The 23,942-nt window shown below is 45.1% G+C and overlaps 1 protein-coding gene across 1 annotated transcript in view; it reads left to right on the forward strand.

Moving 5' to 3' along the window:
* Positions 1 to 23,942, forward strand: part of LOC144752090 (indolethylamine N-methyltransferase-like) — a 62,859-nt gene that overhangs the window by 4,207 nt on the left and 34,710 nt on the right. The window contains exon 2 of the mRNA XM_078640039.1: positions 2,048 to 2,255. Coding sequence (XP_078496165.1) covers positions 2,048 to 2,255 — 208 coding nt within the window. The remainder of the gene's footprint in view (positions 1 to 2,047; positions 2,256 to 23,942) is intronic.

Below are 23,942 nucleotides of genomic sequence, written 5' to 3' on the forward strand. Positions count from 1 at the left end.
TGCACAGTGAACTACAATGTTAACGCCCACATGTAACGCCCACAACTTGCCTCTCTGAATGTTAACGCCCACATCTAACGCCCAGAAGGGACTACTTTACCACTGATGGCGCCCCCCCTTTTTAGTGTATATGGTGTCCATTTATATAGCCTATGTCCATCTTCTGGACCTCCCCTTTCCAATGCTGTATTTGGTGTTGTGATTGGTGGTGTACTTTTCCAGTTTACCTGGCTCAAAGGATGCAGTTCTCTCTTTATAATAGTAGTATAGATGAGACAGTTGCGCTCGTCTGATCAGTTACTGATACAGACCCCCAGGTTCAATCACCAAAGGCTTGATGGGAGCTCCTTTGTTCGGAAAGGCGGTCTGGCCTGAAACATGTTGCCCTTGGCACTCCGGGACACCCAGGATCCATTGCTTTTTGCGAAAATACTAAAAACGTTGCTTATTACCTTCTGATCTGTGTGCAGATTTCTTTCTGGATCAAGCGCCGGGACACTCTTGAGTAGCCGTGCGCTGTATAAATTAAATATAACATAACATAAAATAACATATAGTGCACTGGAGGACAAGATTAACTTTCTCTTCTTTTGTCCCTACCTAGCCAACATAAGGTCACACTCACTCAAACCTTTATTGAGAGGCATGAGGTAACAGACAACACCTCACTGATAGTAGTGTCTGTGTTAGCCGGATTTCTGCAAGATGCCTAGAGACATAGGTCTGCTGTAATTTTGAAGGTTTTCATAAGTGATTATGCCTAAAACATTATTATGAGTTGATGAGTCCCCACAAAAAACATTATTTTCTTTTCTCATTTTATCGTGGTCAAGCAAATGTACTTTAAACTTTTGAACTCCATTAATTTTAAGGATGAATTTTTTTAGATACATTTTTACTCTATAGCACGCAGTTATGTATTTCACCTATATAGTTTTATAAACTTTGACCCAAAATAATTATCTTTATTTGACAAATAAAAACAACCTCCTCCATGAGCACCAGTCAGGAATTAGACATGGCTGCAGCAGGGAAACAGCGTTGCTACAAGTAGTGGATGATGCTCTATTCATCATGGGCAATTGATGCCTTTACATAGTACTGGACCTATCCTTAGCATTTGATCCAAAAAATCACTTATATCGTCTGAAAATCAGATGGAAATCAAAGACTCAAATTTGAGTTTGTTTGAGTTCAATTGCAGTAATCCCTCACAGCAAGTAAAACTGTCTAACTCTCTTTTTAACCCATCCCATATGCTGTTGTACACTTTACACGGCAAACCAATTGTCCTTCTTCAAGAGGGTATCTGTCTTTGTGGAACTCTTGTCGGCTACATACCCCAACTTGACCCCACCAGAGACATTCAACTTTCAAAAATTTGTCTAAGACTGATCCTAGAAATCTTCACTGTGACCTCCTCCAGCAGCTTCCCGATGGCACTGCCGTCTCTTCTGACACCACTGGCTACTTTGCCCTGCTGAATTTTACTTTCTTCGATATTTTTCTTTGAAATATCTACTAAAAATCCACTTTGGCAGTCCTAACCACGCTCTATAACCGTCATTCATGTCTTTTGACTTTCCTTAAGTGTCTGGGGTTGGTGTTTTGACCTTTTTAAGTGCTATTTTTTACTCAGAACTTTAAGAATGTATAACTCTAGTTCTAATTATTGGATTTTTGTAGTTTTAATGTCAAATGATTTATTACAACTAACTCTATTGTTCCAAATTGGTGTGGGACTTTTCTTGTGTTGTGTTTTTACTTTATTACTGATCAAGTGCTTCATAAAGACTTCACACATTGCATCTAAGTTAAGACTGATTACTTTTGGGCCAAGCTACTAGAGGGCTAATCGCAGGTAATTTGGTGACTTTTGTAGTTCACACTGACAAACATTGTTGCTGTTGCATGAGAAGAGCTTACACCCTCCTCAACCAACATCCCAATTTCCCACATCCATGTATTCTTGTTTGCTAAGGAAGGAACATGTGGCATTAAAGGTTTTCAGTTTGCTTACATATGAACCTTTTTCCTATATACACAGGTGATGTTAAAGGAGAAACCCTGACTGCACTGTCCTTTGGCCCCTACCTCTATTATTCTCTCCCAGTCTGTGAATATTTCACTGAGATCACCTTTGCCTGTGCAGACGAAAACTCCATGCAGGAGATGCAAAAATGGATGAAGAATGAACCTGATGCCCTGGACTGGAGTCATATAATGAAGCTGATTTGTGATCTTCGGGGCCGCGGGTAAGGGTCCTGCTCTCTAGTAAGACGGTGCTTCGGTGATTTACTATTCCGACTGTGCATGCAAAACCCTTTTTTAAAGAAGGTTACTGCTCATAGAGTGGAGCAGATATGGAAGGGGAGAACTAAAGAAAATTAATGTTTTTGATGTCACTGATGTGAACTGTAAAAGATGGAATAATCTATGTGCTATACTTGGGCTTCTATGATCACCAACTCAGTTACTCACAAACACAGATAAACCAAAGGCTTGCTAAGCTTCCATTGATTCCATTTTGACATAGTTTTCATCACATAAATGTTTCAATACCATATCAATTTAGCTCTAGTTCCTGATGAAAGTTCTGATCAATCCACCACATCCACGCACCCACATGTATATTTAGTGGTACCCTCATGTCCTCAGCCTGTGGGATGAATGTTGAGCATTAGTGAGAGTGATAGGGAGGTTATGTTTTGGCTTGTTGTCACCTGCCCTACTTTAATTGTGAAATCTTTATAGGTTTATCATTTTAAATGATGAATGCTCACTTCCATAATGTGGCACACTTAATAACTGGATTCAACATCTATCCATTGAAAACACCAAACATGCTCCTGACTTCTGACCTATCAGTACATCATATGGGTGGAGTCAATATGCCAGGTTTGCAGCTTGGTCGGATTAATTTTTATCTTGTGACAGGACTACACGTCAACAATTTTAGGACCAACTCAAATAGAAATGTTGTTTATGTTAAATTTTGTTGTGTTAATGTAACACATGAGAATATGAGAATGCCTAATTTTACCCCCAAAATGTAATGCCCAATTGACAGACAGACTGACCAAAGGACATGAGCAGTGGTTACCTCTTTCTGTTTCTGAAATGAGCCATCTAAAAATAAACCACTAACAGAGAAAAACATTGGATTCATTTAAATAGCAATGACACTAATTAGATCTCACCAATCCAGAAATGACCTAGATAAGATGTAAACAATCTCATCAGGTCTTGTTTCGGAACAGTGGACCACCTTCTGGGTTTTAACATAGACTGCCAGAAATATATTGAAATGATATACAAATATTTTGAAATCAGACATGAGGAGAAAAAGGTAAGAAATGGGACTAAGATTTAGGTTCTCAATGGTGAAGCCTTTGACAGATCTGATGGCTTTTGTTCTTTTTTGGTTGACCTCAGTGCGTTGGTTTTAAGCGTTGCAGGTTTATGAGGACATTTTCTTTTTAGGAGTTCTAAATAGCATGAATGTGACCCGTCTGGGCATCAGAGCACTGTATAAATAGTAAACAGATAGAGGTATAGACATTACATGTTGTTAAAATAGCAAAGATGTTAAAACAGGCAAATCTAGAAGGAGCAAGAACAGAAAACAATGTATATAGCATGTATCAAACAACTTAGTAGATTCCTAGTAGATTCAGGATCCAGAAATGTCTACAGGACAAATAGTTGAGCTGAGTGATTTTAGGAATAATTTTGAAAGTATCTATTCAGCATTAGCAATTTTACTTCTACTTTGAAGGAGGTCGTTTCCAAAGGTATTGTGTTCCATATTCTTGGGCAAGACCGGAAAAGGGGCGGTTATAAGTCTTATTTTGTTGAACTTCCATGGCTTCAGCAATACAGAAATACAACTTCTTAGGGTTTGAATTGCACCAGATAGTTTTTATTTTTTTGGGCATGTAGACAGGAGTGTTGTGTTGAATAGCCTTATGCATTTGTATCCTTGCTTCAAACAGTAGCCATTTGAGATGTTTTTGGTGTGGCGTAATGTGGTCATATTTTCCGGATCCCATGATGAACCTCGCAGCTGAGTCCAGAGTGGCTCTTAAAGGAGCCACCTGTGTAATCCAGGGGTGGGTGGAATTTGCGGAGTCGCCTCACACAAAGCGGGGCATTTCCGAACGGACGGGGCTTTAATGCGAGTTCAAATGCCTCAAGTTTATAAGGGTCGGAGGCCGATCAGAGCAGCAGATGAGGAGAAAGCAGCCCCCTCGTCCCAGAAACTACACGGGGATTGCGCTCGAGAAACTCATGGATACAAAGACCTCCCTCAAGTCTTGCAGCTAATTTTCGACATTAGATATGTGGAGAAAGCACACCTGTCCAGCCTCAACCGAGCTCATGATTTTAGTTTCTAAATGGACAGGGCTTCAATGCGAGTTCACATGCCTCTTGTTTATGAGGGTCAGAGGCCGATCAGAGCAGGAGAAGAGGAGAAAGCATCCTTCTGGTCACATGAACTACACGGTGATTGCGCTCGTGAAACAGCTAATTTTCAACTGTAGATATGTGGAGTGAGCACACGTGCCCAGGGGCTGATTAATGCATTATTGAATTTGAGCTTCTACTGGGGCTCCTGCAAGTTTATTTATGATATGTAAGTGCTTCCTGGTGAGGTTTAATGACCTCATGCCCTCGAATTCCGGTCCGCCGCGGATCACAGAAGTTTTGACATTCTCGCATTCAGGACGGAAAGCGGAAATGCTGAAATTTTGCAAGTTCTGCAAGTGGAATGGAATTTGCGGCCCACCCCTAGTGTAATCCTGCAAGGGTAGCACTCCTGTAGTCTAGTCGAGAGATGTTTCGGGATTGGACTGCTAAATGAGAGTCATCCAGGGGCAAGAAGAGATTGATTTTCCTTGGAATATTCAGTTGGTATTTTGCTCCTCCAGTGGTGTCACTGATATGATCTTGCATATTCAGGTATTTGTCCAATTTCTTGCCTAATGATCTAGTAGAATCAACAACATGTGGGGCGCAGTTGGGTGATGTAAGATTTTGAGTCGTTCATCTAAGGAGGCAGAGAGATTGTGGGGGGCAAGAAATTCTATCTTGAGTGTGTTTAGCATAAGGTAATTGTAGGTTACCCTTTGTTGAGTTTTTATTCATGCGCAGTTATTATATCTTCAGGTGAGGAAACTTTCAAGTATAAATACATATTACCATAGATGTTTGAGTGTTTAAGAATTTTAGTAGGAGGTTCAATGAGCACGTTGAATAGTGTAGATGAGAGTGTGGATCCTTGAGGTACTCCAATCGATATTGGAGTAATGTCCAGCATGGTTTGATTGACTTTGATTCATCGGGCTCTAATATTAAGGAATGAGGAGAACCAGCGGAGGATGGGACCAGATAACCCCATCCTTTCTTCTACAGGTCAATTAAATTGTCATGCTTAACCGTATCAAAGCAGAGGAGAGATCCAGTAGTATAAGCAGTTAAGGTTCTTTCTGGTCAAATAGTCTCTGAACATTATCTGCCATGTGCTTCAGAGCTGTTTCAGTGCTACGAGCAGTTTTCAAACCATATTTGGAGTAGTCAAGGAGCCAGAACTGCTTGATGTGGTTGCAGAGTTGAAGATGTACATATGTCTCTAATTATTGGACATAGATCTTTATGCAATCAGGAATTATGCCCAAGGAGAGAGATGCATTGAAAATCTTAGACCAAAGTGGGAGTATGGAAGATATAAGCTCTTTGATGAGTTTGGTGGGCAGAGGATCTTTGAAGTAGTTTGAGGGTTTTATCGGCTTTGTTTTTGAGTATCTCAACTTCATCCAGGAGTTTGAAGGTATTCCATGCAGCATTATCTGTTGTAGTAAAATCTGAGTAAGAGTACCTCTTCATGGGAAGCATTGGAATAAAACTGTGTTGGACCTTGCTAAGCAGACATTGAGAGGAGATTTGTAGTTCTGATTCAATCTTCCTCGTTTAAAAAAAATATTAAGTGAAGAAGTCATCACCACTATAGAAAGACATGTTATCTTCAAGGTGGTGGTTAGATCTGCCACTAGTTTGCCATTTGATGATTTAACATAGTTTTTTGAGTCTCTTTTGGCATTGTCCAGTTGTGCCCTAAAATATTCTGCTTTGGAGCTATGGTTGATGTCTTATAGCAACTTCCTATTGTCTTCCAGTACTGAAGGTGAGTTGTGGAAGGGGAGATTCAACATGATCACTCGGCAAGCCTTAATATACACTTAATCTCATTAAAGTGGCTGATAAAATAGGGTTGGGAGTGTTTACTTGCTATTCGTTTAAGCTGCTTTGGAGCAGCAACTGGATCAACCATGTCTTAGGTGTTTTAGGATATTACATTACGGATCCAAAAAGAAAAAGGATCTATTCAGCTTGGCACTGAAAATTTGATAACCAAAACAAAAAGAAGCTCCTTTAAAACCATTGGAGACTATTTTAGAGACAATGAGATAAAAGCTGGATCCAAAGCAGAATACACTGGTCACATGACAACTAAGCCAACAGTACCAACTTCCAAGGGGAAAACAGTCACTGAAAATAAGATTACCCGCAAGAAGAAAAAGTACATGGCTTCAGACCCTTTGCACATTAGACTACGGGCTCTCCAAATACAAATCCTGATATAGTAGATGATGATGACACCTATAATCAGCCACCACCTGATCTGTGGGATGAATACAGTAGAGACCCACCTGGAGATCCAGACCTGAATCAATACCCAGCTAAACCTTCCCTCCTGATGATAACACTGCATGAACAAGAGTTGCTAGGGCAGCCACTAATTTACATGAAGTAGCCCTAGAAGAGGATTTCCTAATTGAAACCCTAAGAAACACAAATAAAACACATCACTGTCCTTACCTAGGTTAATTGGTATGATGAGACATGCTGGTGATATTTTGAAGGCTCCAGTTAGAGCATGTATCCTAACACCTAGGGTGAATAAAAAATAAAATACCCCTCCATCGGACCCTGTATTTATTAAGCAACAGCTGCCTTGTAAAAAGGCAAATTCACAAACCTTAGGGGAGGCACTGACTCCTTATAAAGAATAAAAATTTATAGATGTCTCTAGAAAAAGAGTAGTTGCTCAATCAACAAATCATTGGTGCATAGCCAATACACAAATCCTATCAGCTAGGTATGATAGGACACACTTGATAAGATGAAAGAACTATTACGATATCTCCAGGAAGAACTCAAGAAAAAAGAGCAGATGTGCTGTAGATGCTGCTTTCTACTAGGGGTTCCGTTCATCGCTCCTTCTACAGAGGGGGCTCCAGGACTAATACTACAGATGTCAGCAGATCCTCATATTAAACACAAACACAATCTTTCCCCTCTAGAGAATTCTATAAAGCTGGATATAGAGGTAACAACTTTAAAGGAAGAGGTAGAAATACACCAATATGCACCTCTCCCTCCACTCACAAACAATGACTTTCTATCACATCCCCTGATCATTTATTGGCTGGCAATCAATAACAACACACAAATCGTTATTGGACATTATCCAACATGGTTATTGCCTTGTGCTCACAAGCAACCCTCCCAACTTTCTACCTTGCATTCACAAACTGTCTTTAGAACACATACATCTGCTCAACCAAGAAGTACAAGCTCTGCTAACAAAAGAAGCTATAGAACCTGTTACATTACTTAAAAAACATTCATGGGTATATCACTATACTACATTAAGACCAATCTTAGATCTCGGGCCATTAAACGTATACATATCATCAGAACGCATCCATATGGTCACACTGCAACAAGCACTTCCAATTTCGCAGCAAGGAGATTTTATGTCAACACTAGACTTTTTTTTTAATAACATTTTTATTTGCATTTTTGTATTCAAAACTCAACAATACAGTCGTGAAAAGCGCAGCACATACACTTCTACTCCCCCCCACCTCAGAGCCCTAAGGTTGAGTCTCTGTACATAGCATCTCAGTACATAGCATCAGGAACACAATTCCCACCCTCCTCCGAGTGATATTCATAACATTTCTCATTGTCGATATCGCTATCCTCTTTCCAGTGGTGGGTCAATCCCACCCCCAGGATCCCACCCCTCATAATCCCCCATCCAACCCATGGTAGTGTCTCCATTTGGACCATACTTTTGGGACTTTTTTCGGGCACCCCCTTGCTTTATAAGTTACTCTTTCGGCCGCCATATATAAGTCCAGACCCCTCCTCCATTCCTCTAATCCAGGCGTTTCCCCAGATCCCCAATACTTTGCTATGTCCCTTTTAGCCACTACTAATGCAAGGACCAGAAATGTGAGGAGTGGGCGTGTCAGATCCACCTCATTTGTCATGCCCCACAATGCCAGCTTGGGTTCTTGTGGCAGGGTTACCCCCAGAACCTCCCCAGGTCCGTGAATATGTGTGTCCAGTAAGTTTGTATTTTGTCACAGGTCCAAATAGTGTGATAGAAGTCCCCTTCCAGTTGGCGGCATCTAAGGCAGTATGGATCGTCTCCTTTCCCCATTTTAAGGAGTCGCACCCTATCATAGTAGGTTCTATGTAGTACATTAAACTGAATGAGGCATAGTCTCGACTTAATCGCCACCTCCCGGGGTGCATTAGTACTATTTCCCAGTCTAGGTTTTCCATTTCTCCCTCCTCTCCCTCCCACACCCTCCTGAGTTTCGCCAGGTGGCCTAGCATATTATTGGTTAATGTTTTGTAGGTGAGGGAAACCGCCTGTCCCATTATCCGCTCCTGAAGGAGCCTGCCTTCTAGTGTTGCATACTCCGGTATGTCCATTAGCGAGATGTTTTGGGCTTGCCTTGCATGCCGCAGCTGTGTGTATTTGAAGAGCTGTGAGCGGTGCAGACCAAATTCCGTGCTAAGTATCTGGAAGTACTTTAGCTCCCCTTTGGCAATCACATCCCCAATATTTGAGATGCCTATATCGTCCCACCTTCGGAAGCCTTGCAGTTTATTGAGTTCCTTTAGCCACTGACAGTGCCATAATGGCGTCTGTCGGGTAGGCCTTTTCTCCCATCCCATGCGCCTCGTAGCCTTAGCCCACGCATTCAGAGTGAGTGTGGTTGCCAGGAGGAGAGGTGCACATCCGGCGCCCCCGTAGAGGTAGTACAGTAGGTTCTTTGATGACATTTTAAGCCGTTCTAGTGCATACATCGGGTGGTCCGCCGGAGCGTGTAGCCAATCATTTATCGGCATCAAGTGTTCCGCCCAGTAATAGGCCTCTAGGTTGGGGAGTGAGATTCCGCCGCTATACTGATGCCGTTGGAGCGTTGAGAGGGCCACCCGTGGTTGCTTACCTAACCATAGAAACGTACGAAGGTCCGCGTGGATTTTGGCGATTATCGGGGCCGGAAGACGGTAATATTAATTGTGTAAAGCGTATAGAAACTTAGGGAGAATGATCATCTTATACATAGCAGCATGGCCCAGGAGAGTAAGAGGCAACTGTCTCCATCGGTCCATATCGGCCACTGCATTGCCTATTATCCGTTCTAGATTCCTACGGAAAGATAGGGCCCTGTCCACGGTAATGTATATCCCAAGATATTGGAAACCTTCGGTGGTAGTCACAAGTTGCTCTGGCAACCTCCCCCACCTCTCCGGGCCTCCCGGATCATAAATAACAGATTTTTGCCAATTTATGGTATGGCCCACCTGCGAACCATAGTGTTCCAGTTCTCGAAATAGCTCCGGGACAGTACTCTCCGGTTTCGTAATGAATAACATGACATCATCCGCGTAGAGTGATATCTTTTCTTGCGAGGGGTCCGAGTCTATCCTTGAGAAGCGGGTGATGCTCTCATTTTGCCTGATTCTAGCCGCCAGTATCTCGATAGTAAGTGTGAATAGGAGGGGGGAAAGGGGGCACCCCTGACGGGTACCTCTCCCTATTCGGAATTCGCGCAACAGCCTACCATTCACTCTTACCCGCGCTCTTGGCGCTGTGTATAGAAGTTGAATCCACCTCTGAAATTTTGGGCCAAACCCAAATCTCTGAAGCACCGCCTTAAGAAACGGCCAGTGTACCACGTGGAATGCCTTTTCGGCGTTGAGGGAGAGAAACCAATGTGGTTCCTTCCGACCCCGAACCTCTTGTAGCCTGTTATGGGTACGCCGAAGATTCAGCTTCGTAGCCCTGTCAGGCAGAAAACCTGATTGATCCATGTGAATAAGGTCCGGAACAACCGACCTGAGGCTGCCCGCCAGGATAGTCGCTATGAGTTTCACCTCCATGTTAAGGAGGGAAATGGGGCGGTAGGAGGCACAATCCTCTTTCGGTTTGCTCTCTGTGTAAATCGGGACGATAGTAGCCAAGGCAAGGTCTGGCGGTAAACTCCCCTCTCGGTACACTTCAGTGAAAAGAGTCTTAAGATGACGCGTCAAGAGGTCAGTTGTGCGTTTGAAAAACTCGTCCGGGAAACCATTCGGCCCCGGGGTCTTACCCGGTTTCAATTTGGCTATAGCTTCCGATATATCATCCACTGTGATGTCTGCCTCCAAGACCGTAGTGGTCTCTGCGGAGAGCGTGGGTAGGACCATCTGCGCCATACACTGTAGAGCAGTGTCACTCGTCCCCAAGTCCCTGGCCGCATAAAAAAGTTCGTAATGTGTAGCAAACACATCCACTATCATCACATCGTTGTTAACCAGCGTCCCTTCCATTGTCCTAATCCCCTCTACCCATCTGGCCGCTTGTTCCTTTTTACTAAGCCATGCTAGCAGTCTGCCCGATTTATCCCCCACATCATACAGACGATGGAGGGTTGCCAGGGATTGGGTCTTTACTTCGTTTCAGACCACCTCCCTATATCGCGTTTGGGCGTCTAATAGTTTTCTTAGAGTCCCGGTGTCCTTTAGAGTCTGGTAATCATTGTCTAAGCTTCGGATAGTCGCTTCCAGGGTAGTAACTTCGGCTTGTAGTTTTCTTCTTTCCTCTCCCCGCCTACTCTGTATTCTGTCCCGTAGGACCGGTTTCATGGCTTTCCAAAAGGTGACTCCCGAGTCAACTGTTCCCTCGTTTTCCGCCACGTATACCTTAATGTCTGCTCTGAGGCCACGCAGAATCGCTGCATTTTGAAGGTCCCAGGCCGCGAGGCGCCATGAAGCTCCTACATTGCCCCGGGAATGTCCCACCTTTACAAACAACGGCGAGTGGTCCGAAATTCCTCTTGCCTTGTATTCTGCCAAGTCGTCCCTCTTCAGGTACTGTCTAGACATAAATATATAATCCAGTCTTGAGAACACCCTGTGCGCCCCTGAATAGTAAGAGTAGGCGCTCTGTGTAGGGTGCAGTCACCTCCAGATATCCGTAAGCCCTAGGTTGGCCATCTGATAAGACAGGGCCGTCTGACTCCCCCCTCTATCTACCGCCCCAGATCGGTCCTGCACGGTATTCATCACATCATTAAAGTCACCCCCCATGACTTGAATAGTGTCCGCTGTGTCTAGAAAAATGGATGCTATAGCTTTGAGTGTACGAGACTGCAGTTTAGGAGGGGCATAGACCGAGATGATAGTATATGTACGTCTGTACCAGATCCCTTGAACCCCCGCATAAGTTCCCTGAGGGTCTATCCAGGTGTGTGTGGTGCAAAACGGGGCTGTTTTTTTTATAATGACCGCCACCCCACTAGAGTCTGATGTATATCCCGCATGAGCTAGCACTCTATGCCGCCCTCTCACTATGAAGGCACATTGTGTTCCCTTAAGATGAGTCTCCTGTAGTAAAGTGATATCTGGGTCTATTCTCTTAAGGTATGAGTTCACTAGGCCTCTTTTGACTTTGGAACCCGGTCCATTGACGTTCCATGTCAGGATACTAACTGCCCTGTCTCCCCCTTGTGGTGTAGCTAGTGTACTTGCCATTGTAAGCTGGGATACCTTCCTGAAGTTAGTCTCTGTAGTGGATTTGCTGTGCGAGGCTTCAAAGTGTATGACTGCGTTTCCCCAGCAACTGTCCCCTCCCCCCATCTCTTCCCCTGAACCCCACCCTGAATTAACTTGGAGCTGCCCCACCCCACCTCCCTCCCCTTCCAGTCTCATCCCAACACAGGACAGAACTGTCTGTTGGAGTCGGTCTGTTGCCCACCCTCGCAACCCTCCCATTAACTGATCTTTACCCTCCCCACCGAGGCAGAAAAGGGTGTGGGATCATGCACAATATGAACACCCAAGAACAATAACAACTTTTGTAAAAAACAAGGGGTCGTGTCAACTTGCATGCTTCAGGCCACCGGGCTGCCATCTCCAATAACCCACTCCACCAACGTCTATGAATGTGAGTCTTGCGTATCCATAACGGGAATACTGTTCTGTCCCGAAGAGTCCTATTCCAAGTTGCGGATCGCCTCTACCAGTGGATGCACGGAGTCCCGCCTCTCTCCCTCCTCCTCCTCCACCCCAGAAGTCCGGCATTCCAACTCTTCCTAGTCGTCTCCTTCTGAGCGGATAGGTTTCCGTAAGGCGCTAAATCTGGATCCTGCTACGGAAGTTTCCCCCGGGGATTCGGATCGTCCTCTCCGTGCGCCACCTGAGGCATGTCCCCGGTACGGTGTTGCCAGCGTCTGCGTCTTCATCCTTCGTGACCTTCTTCTCTCCGGTTTTGGCATCTCCCACTGAGATCTTTGCCTTAGTGACTTGTCCAGTTCTTCGCGTCCCGCAGTCTCTCTGCTGTGAAGTATCGGGCATTCCTCGAGCCACTGCCAAGCATCATCCGGATGAGTGAAGAAGATTGACTTGTCTTTGTAAAGTACCTTGAGCTTTGCAGGGAAAAGCATGTAGGAGAAATTTAATGTCCTTAATTTCGCCTTCACGGCATCAAAAGAGCGTTGTTGTTTCTGGACCTCTTGGCTGTAGTCTGGGAATATCATGATGTTCGTATTCTCCAGCCGGATCTCTCCCATTCTCCTCGCTTCCCGCAATATCAGATCCCTATCGGCGAAGTAAAGAAATTGCGCGATGACCGGCCTGGGTCTCGCACCTTCCGGGGGTTTTGCCAGTAGGGCTCTGTGCGCCCTCTCGATGACGAAGCACGACGAGAACTGTGCTGACGGAAAGGTTTTAGTTAGCCAGGAGTGGAGGAATTATGCCATATTAGTTCCTTCAATTCCCTCTCTAAAGCCCACAAAGCGCAGGTTGTTGCATCTTGCTCTGTTTTCGGCATCATCCACCTTCCACAGTAATTGACGATGGGATGCTTGGAGTTCCGCCATGTCCTTCCTCAGGGTGGAGACCGAATCCTCTGCCTCTCCTATCTGAGTTTCCGTCGCAGTCACCCTGTCGGATAACTTTCAGAAGTCTTGCCGCAGCAGCGTTACCTCTGAGCCCACTTCTCCAATTTTGACCTCCAGGGCCGCTCTTGACTCCTGGATATCAGTTTGAGACGCTTGAATAGCCTCCATCAGCCGGTCTGTGTCCGTCCTCACTACCGAGGCTGCGTTGATGGTCTCGATTGGGTGTCGCAATGTCGCAAAGTTATCCATGGGCCCCTGTTTAGGAGGTTTGGGTAGTGTGTCTTTCTTCCCCATATTTAATGATGCCAGTGGTGTTCCCTCTCATGGAGGCTCTGATTCTTGTTCAGTCCGGTGGATTAGTCGCTCCTGGGGATGCTGGGGAAGCCCTCTCGCTCTGTGCTTTCCGCTCCGAGGGTCTGGGTATTGCTGCCTCCCCACTCCGCCATCCCAGATTGCCACAGGTTGCACTCCTACCAGGTAAGTTTCTTCCCCCTGTCACAACCCCCAGGGTGTTCCCTGCTTATTTTCTTCGTGGAGTGTGATCGGTGGGTCCGTGCTGGCCAGTATCAATCCTCTGTGACCCCTCGCCGCCGGGCGCCCCCCTTCCAGGTGTGAAGTCGGTCTCTGGTGTCCCTATAGGGCTTTAGTCCTGTTGGCGAGCGAGACTTTACTGGGGGAAGATGAGCACTGAATCCTCTGTGGGGTACTGTATTTGTTCCTCCGCATGAGCCGGGCCGGTGCTGTATTTAGGGGGCACTCACTGTGGCTCACCCCCTCTGGATCTCCTCACCTGGGCCCCCACCTGCTGGGCCTCCGATGTTGTGGGGCTCACCCCCAGTGCCGGAGGAGCAGCTTGTCGACGTATTGGGCAGAGGGGAACCCCCGAGTAGTCTTCCGCCCCCTCAGACTCGCCCACGGGCCAATGCAGTTCAGTGTCGGCCAAGGGGAGGGGGGGGGAGTGCCAGGTCACCCAAGTCCCACACCTGCTAGGCCTTCGATGTTATGGGGTCCATCCCCAATATAGCAGGAGCAGCCAGTCATAGCGTGGGGCAGGGGGACACCCCCGAGTGAATTTCCGCCCGCTCCAAACCACACGCGGGCTTGTGCCGTTCAGTCCCCGCCCCCGGCGTGCTGCTGATTGCCTCACTATGTTCGGGGCCCGGCCCGGGACCCTTGCTGGGATCGTTGCGCGGCCTCAGCCGCCATGTTTGTAAAGTTCCCGTAGGGCGATGTTGGAGCCTCTATGCTCATACGGCGGCTGGAGTTCCCAGATGCCGACACCCACTCAGGATCCCGCGGTCTGCACTACCGGACGCTCAGTCCCCGTCTCGGCACCATGAGGGATGCACCTCCGGTGCTCCCGATCACCGCCACCTCTCCTTGGTCGCCATCTTGGTGAAGGGCGGCCGGGAGTCGGGGCTTCTGGTTCCCGTTAGTCCAGTCCTGGAGGTCCCACCGGATCCCCCTCAGCACCTCCTCAGGCGTATGACACCTCGGCACACCGACACAGGTCCCGCCAGCCGTACCGTAACGCCGGAGCCGCCTCTCAGCAACCGCCGCCGCCATCTTGCCACAATAAGAGTTTCCCGGGCAGCAGCACAAAGTCAGTTTTAACGGGTACATGGGCCGCTGCGCTGCAGGAGGGTCGACTCCACAGTGTCCCGGGATATTACTGCCGCCTTTGTAGGATTTTGAGAGTCGTAGGTCATGTATGTAAGTCGGATATCGATTCTGCTCTCCGGGAGCTCCTGAGCCTCACGTCCTAGCTCGTCATGGTGTTGGCCACGCCCCCCATGTCAACACTAGACTTAATTGATCTATGCCTTCATATAACCATTCGCCCAGCACATTGCAAATACTTCAGATTTGCAAAAGGAAAAAAATCATTATCAGTTCAATTGTAAATTGATACTTGTATAGCGCACTACTCACCCGCAAGGGTCTCAAGGCGCTTGTACGAATACCGCTGTGGAACCCATCCTGGCTTTCCCTGTGAGGTGTCCACTCCTGGGCACCCCCAAGGTGGAGGCCAGGCATCCTTAGCGTTGTGGGGGCCGTTGTGGAGATTAAGCAAGCTATTGCCCAGAGTTGCAGAGTGGGACTCCATGATTGGAATAGGCACCGAGGCGAGAATTATCAGGTCCGTGGAATTTTTTAGCCCAAGACCCGCCGAGACAGGAATTGAACCCTGGTCCCGGGCTTGACCTCTGCATCAGGGTCTGCCGCTCTAACCATTGAGCCACACTTCTCCACTCCTTCCATTTGGAGTAACAACTGCACCCAGAGTGCTCACCAAATATATTGCAGTGGAAGCAGTATATCTACAAAGACAACAAATGAATGTCTTCCCATACCTAGACGGTTAGCTCATAAAAGCCAACAAACAACCCAAATGTGTGCAACACACACAAATCACCATAAACCTTCTCCATTAGCTAGGATTTATAGGCAATGCACAAAACTCTTATCTTCAGCCCACTCCAATTCAACCATATATAGGAACCATTGTAAACACTCAAATGCTCAAGCATATCCCAAGGTAGTCGTTATTCACAATTTTCAAACATTGTTACTCCAGTTTCAAAACAACCATTATCTACAGCAGGCATCTCCAACCAGTAGCCCGGGAGCAACTGGTAGCTCACCAGCACCCTCAAAGTAGCTCTCAGAGGTGAAACCAAACCAATCTGATCTCAGGGATTCTGTGTATATTAAAGAAGGCAGCCGTGCCCGTTTCATTACCCATAAGAGTTACAGACAGCCAAACCAATGGCAGGACCTCTTGATAACACTCAAACACACACTCTGTTGGCCTATCAATCAATGAGAGATTTATAGAGTGCACTACTCACCCATGAGGGTCTCAAAGCGCTGGGGGGGGGCATTTGGGCAACTCCGGTCATTCGAAAAGCCGGGTCTTGAGGCTCTTCCTTAATGCTTTCAGTGTGGGGCTTCGTCTGATGCTGAGGAGAGTTTGTTCCATGTCTTGACCGCAATGTAGGAGAAAGATCCGCCTCCTGTTCTGGTTCTGTGGATGCGGGTGATTTCGGCCAAGGCCTGGTCAGCAGAGCGGAGATTTCTCTTTGAGGCATAGAAGGAGATACTTTTGTTGAGGTATTGGGGTCCGGTGTTGTGGAGGGCTTTGTAGGTGTGTGTGAGCAGCTCGAGGGTCACTCTTTTTTTAAGGGGAGCCAGTGGAGGTCTTGTTGGTTCTGGGTGATATGGTCTTGTCGTGGGATGCTGAGAACGAGTCTGGCTGCAGGGTTCTGGACCGTATGACGTTTGTGGAGAAGAGATTTGTTGATTCCAGGATAGAGTCCAGCCTGCTGGTGACTACTGCAAGTGTGAGGGTCTTCCTGGATTCAGGGGGATCCATTTAAGGTCTTGCGAAGTATGCGGAGGGTGTTGAAGCATGTGGAGGCTACGGTGTTGGCCTATGGGTCTGCCACATGAACCATCTTTATCCACTTTAAATCAACCTAATAAGGATATTGGCCATGTTATATGCCCTGCTCTATTAGTCACACCATGTGTGACATCAAAGAATAGGGGCAGCAGTAACCAGGGCTGACTCACCAAAGTATGTGACTGCAAGAACTAGAGTGAAAATGTGTTGGTTGGGCTCAGGATCAACCAAAGAGCTGGGGGAAGAGAGTATGCATCCAGGACAGAGAAAATTAGAAGCATCACATTCATTTTTGTGTGGGCATTGTGTCCTTCCCTTATAAATAGTGTTGGTTCCTTAAAGCTACTCCTAGTGTCAAGGGCTGCCAAATATTTATGCTGGTCCCCATCATAAGAGTATTATCTCTGACGCAATTGTGTCAGTTCTTGGTATAATTGTGCCATTGCCATATTAGTTTCATCCTTGACTATTTTGGGCATACAAGTCTAGTAATGACATACTTGCTGCCATCACTGACATAGTAAGAGCATGACTGGCCTGCTTTTAGCCATTCCTGACAGAGTGGCAGCAGCTTATCCCATAATAATGGCCATTACTAATATATGTTGGGCATCCAGCTGTAATTGCAAACACAACAGTGATGGACAGAATGTGGATCAATGTCACACATTCACCCCAGTCCAAAGATCTGGGTGGAAAAACGATGGATTTGGGCCCAGATCTTTGGACTGGGGTGAATGTGTGACATTGATCCAAATTCTGTCCATCACTGTTGTGTTTGCAATTACCGCTCTAAGTGTACTGGGGATGCTCAGACGTGAGTCCCAGTTACTCCACACCACTGGAATCAAGCTAGCCGGGCTGAAGGGAGGTGTTACCTCGAAACCGGGCCGGTCTTCGGATGCTTGATTCCGTTCTGGGAAGGACATGGCTTTTGTAGTTCGGACTGGACTGTTCCCATGGGGTACAGGGTCAGCGCTGATTTGCATATCGCCATTGCCTAACCCAGGGTGGTGTGGAGTGGAAAAACGATGGATTTGGGCCCAGATCTTTGGACTGGGGTGAATGTGTGACATTGATCCACATTCTGTCCATCACTGTTGTGTTTGCAATTACCGCTCTAATTGTACTGGGGATGCTCAGACGTGAGTCCCAGGCACTCCACACCACTGGATTCAAGCTAGCCGGGCTGATGAGAGGTGTTACCTCGAAACCGGGCCGGTCCTCGGATGCTTGTTTCCATTCTGGGAAGGACATGGCTTTTGTAGTTCGGACTGGACTGTTCCCATGGGGTACAGGGTCAGCGCTGATTTGCATATCGCCATTGCCTAACCCAGGGTGGTGTGGAGTGGAAAAACAATGGATTTGGGCCCAGATCTTTGGACTGGGGTGAATGTGTGACATTGATCCACATTCTGTCCATCACTGTTGTGTTTGCAATGGGCATCCAGCTGTGGCACAGTGGTAGCCCCGGTTTAGTGGCGGGCATTACTAGCATAACAGATGCATTAATAGTGTTATGGTGAGCAAACATGGCCTATGATTCCAATTCCTGTGTATTTGTAGTGGAATTTGTCCATCAGAGGCATTCTAAATGGCAGTACTCAATGAAAACGAAAAGCTGATGTTTAGGGACTGTGTATTTTCTTACAATGAAAACTGATTTGATTTTTAAAGAAAATAATTATGCTTTTTCTGAAAAGGTTTTTCTTTTGGAAAATTGAGTTTGATTGCTCAAATTGGAAAGTGGTTTTGATAGAAAAATATGTGTATTTTTAAAAATTAATATGCTAATGAGGACAAAATATTACAATTCTAAAACACATTTAAAGTTGTTAGCTGAAAGATAATTCTAATTGATTGGGGAGACTTACTGCTGCGGCAGTTCCCTTTGTGGCACCCAGGATGTGATTATTAGAATGTTACTTGATTCCAAGCATTTAATATTGAAAAACGTTTTCCTAGCATTCTGCTGATATTTTCATCTGGAATGTGTGGGCGGTGACTACTGATAAATCGTTGTTAAGGCCGTCATAGTGTAATGTTAATACATATCATCAGCATTTTACAGTGATAAAATATGCTAGTTGCTCGGCGGGACTTTCCATGAGCAGAATTAACTCTCACTATAGAAAAGGTTGGAGACCCCTGATCTACAGTAAGAACTTTCATGCAGCTTATGGGATGATGGCGTCATGCAAGACTAAACATGCGTCTTCTACAAGAGTGTGTAGCACGTCAGTGGATTCTAATCACAGGGTCAGCTAATAGATCTAGGGTTGGTAGACAGCCGCACTCATCGCTCTCTGCAATGGTGGAACACACAACATTTATCAGAAGGGTAGCACTTTATCAACCCTATTCCACAAGCAGTGATCACAACAGACGCACCTTTCAGAGGGTGGGTTGCACACTTACAACATTTAACACTTCAGCATTTTTGGGACACCTCCTAACAGAACCATCACATCAACTATCTGGAACTCGAAGCAGTTCAGCTAGTGTTAAAAGCGTTTCTACCTCATCTGATAGGGAAAGTTGTCCTAGTCCGGACGGACAATATGACAACAATGTACTCCATACAAAAGCAGGGAGGACAAACCCTTTACAGGTGTCACACTTCTCTCAGACCATTTGGAGTTGTGCAACTCATCACAAGATCCAACTCCTGGCACAACATCTTCCAAGGACAGACAACATCTTTGCCATCTCCTCAGCCAAATGGGAACTTCACACACATGTTATCCTTCCGTATTTACAAAATTGGGGATTCCCACAAATAGACCTCTTTTCCACAGCAGAAGACTCAAATGGCCATAATTTGCCTCCAGGTTCCCACGCTGTCTCTCCAAAGGCAATGCCCTAAGGATCAACTGGTCAGGGATGTTTGCTTATGCTTTTCCTCCTCCACCTCTCCTTTCATTTCTGGTTTGGAAACTAAGGAAGACATCTCTCACACCAATGCTGGTGGCTCCCACATAGGCTCTTCAAACATGGGTTACCACACTATTAGAACACGCATTAGTTCCACATCAGAAGCTTTATATAACTTCAAGTTTTCTCACACAGAACCATGGAGAACCCAGACATCCAAAGCCCAAGGAACTCAACCCAGCTATTTGTCTACTGAAGTCATAGAGTTTGGATATTTAAACCAGCGACCAGATTGTATGATAATTCTCAAAGAAGCAAGACAACTCACCACTAGAACATGTTATTCAGTAGTGGAAAAGGTTTGTGATATATTGTCATAATAACACAATTGATCCGCTAGATGCATACATACAACATATTATTTGTCATATTTTGCATCAACTTGTTTACACCTTGCAGCAGTAGCTGCATATCTTCAAAAAAGACTTGCATCCCTATTCAAATTTCCAGTAATTAAAGCCTTTATGGTAGGTCTTAAAAGAATAATACCACCTAGGTTACACCTGCACCTTTCTGTAATCTTAACATTGTTCTCACAAGGCTTATGAGCCCACCTTTTGAACCTTTACACAACTTTGCATTACAATTTCTTTCATGGAAGAGTGCCTTTCTCAGAGCAATAACTTCACTAAGACCTTTTGGTGAGCAGCAGTAACCTAGGAAGAACCCTTATTTCGACTTCACAAAGATAGAGTGGTTCTTTATACAAACCCAAAGTTCCTTCCAAAAGTGGTCTCTGATTTTCATATTAACCAATCAGTTGAGTTAACTGTGTTCTACCTTCAACCTGATTCAATAGCAGAAAGAAGACTACATACACTTGATGTCTAAAGAGCACTAGTATATTATATTGATAGAACAAAAGATTTGGCAAACTAAACATTTTTGTGTTGCCTTTGTTCCCCCTCATAAAGGAAATCCTGTCTCTAAGTCCAGTATTTCTTGATGGATTGTCAAAGTGTTCAAACTCTATGACCTTTTTAGGCAACATTCCCATTGCTGACATTTGTAATGAAACTACATGGTCTAGAACATACCCATGTACCAAACATTATGGTGTGGGTGTGTTGGCAAGTCAATAAGCTAATGTAGGACAAGCAGTGCTAAAAATACTTTTTCAAACAACTGCAACACCCACTGGTTAGCCAACCCTTTGGGAGAATACTGCTATACTGCTATACAGTCTATTCAAACCATATGTATCTACAGCACACATGCCTCGAATAAATAATGTTACTTACCCTGTAAGCATCTGTTCTTGGCATGTAGAGCTGTAAATTCACATGCGCCCTCCCTCCTCCCTCGGCACCTGTGGTTGTTGCAGTTCTTATTATTCACATTACATATGCATAGGCATCTCTATACTACACTTACTCCACACCCTCTTGCGGAAAACAATCTAACAATGGAGTTGATGCCCTTGCATATTATCACCGTAAGGAGGAGTCACCTTACCTTGTCACTGTAAAATACTTATTTGAAGAAAAAGAGCTTACAAACATCTGAGCCCAACACTAGATAGCAGGAGTGTGCAAAGCATGTGAATCTACAGATCTACATGCCAAGAACAGAAACATACAGGATAAGTAACATAATCCTTTTTTACCCAGGGTAAAATACTAATGTAGGTCCTGAAGAAAGCTGCCTGGCTGCTCACACGCAATTATATGGCTGAAACATGCTGACCTATATATGTTAAGGACGATACTATCCTGACAAGCATCTCACTTGTTTTTATTCTTGCCCTAGACAAGGCACATTAAAAAAATAACAGGGGATCTATCAACATTGTCATCACACCTGATTCCCAGTATATACCTCCTAAAGAGCTCTGCTTACAAACGTGTAGAGCCTGCCGAATCACATTAGGTGATCTGGGTAAGTGTCCCATGAAGACGCAAGCCACATCCGGTACCTGTGGGTGAGGACCCTAAACACATATACGTATATATCCAAGAAATGTGGCATGGTCACCAATTTACCTGGGTGCCATTGGCACACTCATTTGTGATATTTGAACCATTCATGCACACCACGCTTTAGTAGGTGGTATAGAGGATAAATTGAGTGCACCCTCCCTCTTGTTGGTTATACTGTATGGTTGGACATCCTTAAAGAAAGGCCACTAGCTCAAGAGAAACACAATATTGTTATATCTGCTCTGCTTGCCCTAGAGGGGGTTACAAAAGTTAGCATCCCTAATGCAAAAGCCCTCTATCCCCAAAGGATAACACGGGCTACGTCCTTGACAGCCGTAGATGTGCACTTCATCTTTAAGCATTCTTTGCAAACACAAGAATTTTTGCAAATGAAACTTTTTATCCTTTGCCTTTCTTGATTTTGTCTCTTGATCAATATTTTAATTTATACTCATGGTTCTGCTCGCCCTGCTTTAGGTTTTAAGCAGCAATATAGTGCCACACTCGCCATCATTATTGGCTGTATGTCAGATGGTGTTTTTCATCCACAAACTACTGGCACACAATCCTTTGAGGACTGTATGGCACAGTTAGCTGAACTGAAGACTTTAGTACTTGCACTTCAAAATACAAATTCTGTATTCCCCACACTTATTGTGGCCGACGCAGCCCCACCCACTGAATAGAACGCCCGCACCACGGCGGAATGTCCGCCGCGGTAAACGGGTTAATGTGCACAGTCCTTTAATGACAACTTACACTTCTAACGACAAAATGATTCCAAGGGTAGCAAAATAAAGCACAAATTGGTTTGGGATTAGGTGGCAAATCTTAAGGATTGGTTGCACAAACACTTGTTACACATATATTGAGTCATCAACCTATGTCAGCACACACCGTAGGGAATTCTCTGACTGAGGAAGCAGCCAAATCTGCAGTAACAATTGCTTAAATAGCAGCAATAACACAGTCTAAATTTTGTATTGGTAATGATATCTTGGATGCCGTGAATTCATTTCAAGATGGCAATCCTTTTCAGAAGGGCTTTCCTTCAAAATATTCTTAGCATTTAAATGATCAAAATGCAGCCTCCCACTCCCTCAGGCTTGGAGAACCAGCATCACTGGTGCTCACAGGCTGTAAAGAAAAGTCTTGTGAAAAACAACAGGTGATGGACAGAATGCAGAACATTGTCATACATTCACCCCAGTACAGAGATCTTTGCTTAAATCCATTGTTTTTTTGCACTCCACACCACCCCAGGTCAGACATGGCCATATGTAAATCAGCCTTGACCCTGTGCCTCATGGGAACAGTCCAGCCCGAACTGCCAAGCCATGTCTTTCCTGGACCGGAATCAAGCATCCAGGACCGGTTTCTGGCTATCAGCCGTCTTCAGCCTGGATAGCTTGACTACAGTGGTGTGGAGAGCATGGGACTCACGTCTGAGCATACCCGTCCCACTCGGGGTGACAAAGGCAAAAACAACAGGTGATGGACAGAATGCAGAACGTGTGGAGTGCAAAAAAATTATGGATTTAAGCCCAGATCTCTGTACTGGGGTGAATGTATGACAATGTTCTGCATTCTGTCCATCACCTGTTGTTTTTCACAAGACTTTTCTTTACAGCCTGTGAGCACCAGTGATGCTGGTTCTCCAAGCCTGAGGGAGTGGGAGGCTGAGTCCCCCTCAACAATTTCCCTGACATAATACCTGAATCTATAATTGCGTTATCTATAACAGATTTAATTTATAATGATCCACCATTGGTGAGTCCATCTGGGTTTGCTTATTCAAGTCCTACTGTTTAGTTCCAAACTCAGCTGAGTACATCTAGGTACTGAATGAATCAAGGTAATTTGTCTTCTGACAGCTCTTATGTTTTGTACACACCTCCTGCATAGATTTGTGTTTTTACTTCATAGTTAAAATGCACTTATCTAGCCCCTCCTTGGATAGATGTATAGTTCAAATTTTCCTTGATTATCTATTTCAGGTGGATTTTTTTCCCCTACTGATCAATGGCCCCTATTCTCATAGCTGAAAATTGAAATCTTTAATATTTCAGCCTTTCCAGTGGCTGATGCAATTGTTTGGGAAAAAGCTGGGATGAGTGAGCTATTCTATAAGAGTACTTCTAGATCTACGGCCAGAAAGGGTTCCCTGTCATTATTCCATGGACCCTGAACATCTAGTCAAGATGCAGCTCCAGGTTTGCAATGATTGTAAGACCTCTGTGGTGCAGGCTTCCTTTTGTAATATCAACAGTGATAATGAGGCCAATGGGCCCTTTCTTAAAGAACAGATCGCGCAAGGATATCTCATTAATGTAATATCATTGATAAAGAACAAGATGGCTTTCAGGGACTTTGTCTCACTGAGGAAGCCAACCTGAAACATGGGCCATGGACTCCCCAGGTCCTGACTTTGTA

This window comes from Lissotriton helveticus, chromosome 4_2, assembly GCF_964261635.1.
Source record: "Lissotriton helveticus chromosome 4_2, aLisHel1.1, whole genome shotgun sequence".
NCBI classification, from domain to species: domain Eukaryota; kingdom Metazoa; phylum Chordata; class Amphibia; order Caudata; family Salamandridae; genus Lissotriton; species Lissotriton helveticus.